Genomic DNA, 4,652 nt, shown 5'->3' with positions numbered 1-4,652 from the left:
CTTCTTATTAAACTCGAAAATGGTCTAGGAGAAAGGTGTTTGATTCACGCAGTTGAAAAATAAATCACCTAAAGTTGTTTCAAAAATAAAATAAAAGAGCTTACTATCAAATATTAAATTAAATAAAGTGGTTAAATAAAAAAATAAATATTTTTATACATCTGGAGTGTAAAGATCGTTTTTTCTAAACTTTTTATCAAAATATAACAAACATTTCATGGAATTTAAATAATTTAAGTTGATTACTTTTCTTAATTCTTAGAATACAATCGCGTGATAACAAATAAGGAAGAATAAAAATACTATGTAAAAAGTAGGAACCTCGTCATCAAATTATGTAAACCTGTTTAGTTCTTCAGAATGTTTTGTGTTTTATAACAACCAACTGAGGCACAAACATAAATGGAATTTCAGAATCTAGGAATTGAAGCATTTTAAACAGATATCGCTTGAAGAAAGTTTCATCCAAGGCGTTTTCATAACTCACTTTTCATGACTGTAAATATATTTGGTAATTAAATGATATATTGCCTAAACATGATAATATGGGATAATAAATTGGAGATTGCTTAAACATAATCATGTTGTATATGTGATAATGATTAGGATATTGCTTAAAAATGATCAAATTGTTCATGTAATAATGAATTAGCTGCTGACTATAATCATCATTTTAAGTGATAATGACCTAAATGTAGGCTAAACTGTATCGTTTAATTGGACAATGAATTAAATATTGTTAAAAATTGTCATTTTAAGTGACAATAAATATAATATCAGTTCAGTATAACAATGTTTTAAGTGACAATGAATAAGATATCGGTTCAACATAACAATGTTTTAAGTGGCAATGAATAAAACACTGGTCCAACATAACAATGTTTTTGAATATTTCGATACCAAATTGGCTTTTAGTTGAATATTGACATTTTGTTTATGCGATAATGAGCATTTCAGGAAGAGAGTGACTTTTGTTTCAAAGCACAATTCTTTACTCTAACCCAAATCCAATATTCTATAAATATTAGTTATTCTACCAGTTACATTTTTTAGTTTTCCCCTTGTGTGCGTGTAAACATTATAAATATATTGGAAAACATTTCCACTTTCTGATTTCACATTTCTGACGTCACGGCTGATAACCTGGAAAAAAACATGTGCAGTACCTACACTTCCGCTGACCAGTTTTTTGAAGTTGCATGTTGTATTTAGACAATTGCTCATTCGTTATGAATTATTGTATTGAAACAGCTGTATATTCAGTACAAGTCCCTAGCACAAGCTTTGATAGCTCGTTAAGCCAAGACATGACATAAAACAAGCACACCTGTTATCTAGTTCCTAATCATATGATTCACGTCCTCAGAACAGACAGTGCTGCGTGCAGATCAATAAAAGTTGGCATGATTACGTATGAAGTAGAAATTTGATTGAGCAGCCATATTGAAAAGTTTGTCTTTCTTGGTCCAGTACTTCTTTCCCAGTACTTAAAGGGAACCATCTCGTTTCAGAAGTTGACAATTTTCAAAACAGTAAGTTATGTACCAACAACAGTAACTGGTTATTTCTGTAAAATGAGTGACCACGATGACGTAAGCCAACTGCCATCTAAAACACAACCCTTATCGGTATTATTGTCGGTTATTGTTGCATGTGGTATACTAACAAGTGTACTTCTATTTTTCTTTTGTCGATGTGTTGTCCAGCGACGCAGGAAAGCCAAGCAGCTCACTGAGTTGACCCCTTCTGTGGTCAAGCCGAGACCGATAAGTGTTATCAGAACAGATAAGCCGATACAGTTTGTTGTTCCTACCATTTCCACCTACAGCGAAACAGCGGAAGAATCTTTCTCGGATAACGAGTCATCTAATAACCGTTGGTCCACATACGATGGAGAGGGAAACCTTCGGTGGAAATCTGTTACTGACAAGTTTCACATTGATCCGACAGAGTTGGAACACGAACTGTACGTTGGAGACCGAAGGACAAGCTGCGGGAGTGGACAAGTGAACTTCTCTGTCCACTACAACATTCTCCGTCAACACTTGTGTGTGAGATTAATAGGCGTGACAGACCTAATCTCGAGATTTTCTAAATATGCAGCAAACCCATTTGCAAAAATTACGCTCTTACCGGAGAAGTACCCTAAATTTGTAACCAAAGTTCATAAAAAAACATCAAATCCAATCTTCGATGAAACGTTTGTTTTTAAAATAAAACCAGAAAATTTAGGCGACAAAACTTTAAAGATCGCGATTTGGGACTATGATCGATTTTCTCGAAAATTCCTAATCGGTCAAGTTCTTTATCTTTTAAGTAGATGTGGTATTGACTCTGCAATCACAGAAGACGTGACACCAAGCGACATCTGGTGTGAATTGCAGCCCAAAGAAGATGTGGTAAGCAACTTATCATTTTATTCAACAAATCTACACTTAAATGTTTAGCACAATAGACTTTGTACTTGTTTATTTGTTGTTAAAGACAAAGATACACAACGGGCTATCTGTGTTCTGCCCACTGCGGGTATCGATACCCGATATTTAGCAGCTTCAATAAGAAAATATGGAAAACATTGTCAAACAGAAAATGGTTTTTAAGATATATACATACGGACAATGGTCTTATTAGCTGATATAGTCTGATCTAGATTTCACACACCTTAATGTTTGATGAATATTTAACAAAACTAGTAAAAGTTTCAATCTTCTTCAGTTTTGTTTTTTTGTTTCCAGATAGGACAGCGGTAAGTCTACAGACTTACAACACTAACATAAAGGGTTCGATTTCCCGCGGTAGATACAGCAGCTAGCTCAACGTGGCTTTGCTCTGACACGTACGAAATGAATCTTTTGTTCTTGTTGTTGTTTCCTTACTCTATTTTTATGAAACTAATCGGTGCTGCTAATTTTCGCACAAGACCGCGAAAGGCTTGCAAAGTGGCATCATAAACGTATACGTAGAACGTGCTTGTTATTTCAATGATATAGAAAAGGTGATATAATTTAGAATTACATATATAACAGAAGGTGAGAACTACAATGACACCCATTGGTAAAAGTGGCAATATATATAATATCCCCTTGGAATATTTTATGTAACGTGAAGGGTCTACTTAACTTTTAAGCCAGTACTTATATATTATTTTAACACATTAATTTAAGTGCTATAGCTCTCTCATTAGGTATGCCTTTCACGTTTTTCTCGCGAGTCTCTGTTAAGTTTATGATGCTGGTCTAGAGCAAGCAACATAATTAATTACTTAACCTCAGTCTAAACAAAGAGTCTGGAACCACTGCTGTAGCCTATCTAATTCCTCATAAAAATGATGCTGTAAACCATTTATAGAAGAACAGGTGGATCTGTTTTTTAATACAGACACCAGCCACGCTTCCGTATTTCTAAATACTATTTCTCTTTCTGTCACTGAACAAAGGTGACTTTTCACGCAGTTGAAATAATGTATACAAACCTGAGCTTCTGTATAAATCTTTGAAGCACCAGTAATCGTAACTATCTTTTAAACAGTAATAAGACAATAACGAAAGTATATTTTCTGAAAAACAACAACAAAAACAGAACATATTTATCTTCCTATAATTTGAAACTTAGATTTTTTTCATGACAACAAACTAGTCTGAAAAAAAACACCTTTCTGACTAAACAGCAGTTTAGGTAATGGTACTTCTTAATTGTCTTTTCAGTTCAACCAACGCTTTGCCATTTTGGCTTCATCAGGGTTAGGAGTATAAGAACTTATGCTGTTGTACTACGGTGGATTTCAACTTTTCGTTATTCTATTTAAAATAATATTACAGTATTTGGTTCAACGTATGTTCTTGGGGTGCTCCTCCCCTTAACAAATTCTTGGGTATTGGATTCCTCGATCTCTGATTATTCCTTACCGAGGAATCATCAGTAGGACAATTATCCACAAGATCCTCATCGGATCGAAAAAATGTCTGAAACAAATCTAAAACATCGTCCTCTGAATCCATGTCTATCATTTGTTTTTGGCATAATTTCTTAGCCTGAGCTCGAGTCACAGCACACGAGGGAAACACATCGGGATTCTCTTCAACTACAACATCGTCCTTAGATGAATCAGTGATCGGGTCGTTAATCATTTTAGGTTCGGCAACAACTTTTCCCCCCGCCAAATCGTTTCCCAACAATAATGATACACCCTTAATTGGCAGAGTAGGTCTTACTCCAACCACAACCGGTCCCGAAACTAGGTCTGATGCTAAATAAATGTTATGAAGAGGAACATCAACAAAAAAACCCTCAATACCATGAGCAATAACAGACACACCAGTGGCAGAACTCGAATCTAAACGCAATATACCTTCTAACAATAATGAGTGAGTCGCCCTGGTATCACGTAGAATACGTATGGGTATGGGATTGCCAGTCTCATTTGTCAAAGTCACAAAACTAACAGACACAAAAGGTCTAAATTCCTCCCTGATTACATCAGCCTTAAAGTCAGTGGCCATATCAACAACATCGGGTGATCTGATGAAACTACGTCCAAATGTGGTCACAAATGTACTGGGTGTTGCCTCCTTTTCTTTTTTCTTTTTCAAATACCAACAATCAGACATAACATGACCAGGTTTTTTTACAAAAATGGCAGACAGGCCTTGATT

General features: G+C 35.0%; 1 protein-coding gene across 1 annotated transcript in view; it reads left to right on the top strand.

Annotated features, from left to right (window-relative positions):
* Positions 1-1,574: 1,574 nt before the first annotated feature.
* Positions 1,575-4,652, top strand: part of LOC106464335 (synaptotagmin-2-like) — a 12,359-nt gene continuing 9,281 nt past the window's right edge. Inside the window, exon 1 of the mRNA XM_013924464.1 lies at positions 1,575-2,399. Coding sequence (XP_013779918.1) covers positions 1,575-2,399 — 825 coding nt within the window. The remainder of the gene's footprint in view (positions 2,400-4,652) is intronic.

This window comes from Limulus polyphemus, unplaced genomic scaffold (genome assembly GCF_000517525.1).
Source record: "Limulus polyphemus unplaced genomic scaffold, Limulus_polyphemus-2.1.2 Scaffold1621, whole genome shotgun sequence".
Classification (NCBI taxonomy): domain Eukaryota; kingdom Metazoa; phylum Arthropoda; class Merostomata; order Xiphosura; family Limulidae; genus Limulus; species Limulus polyphemus.
This window is presented reverse-complemented; position numbering and strand designations above follow the sequence as displayed.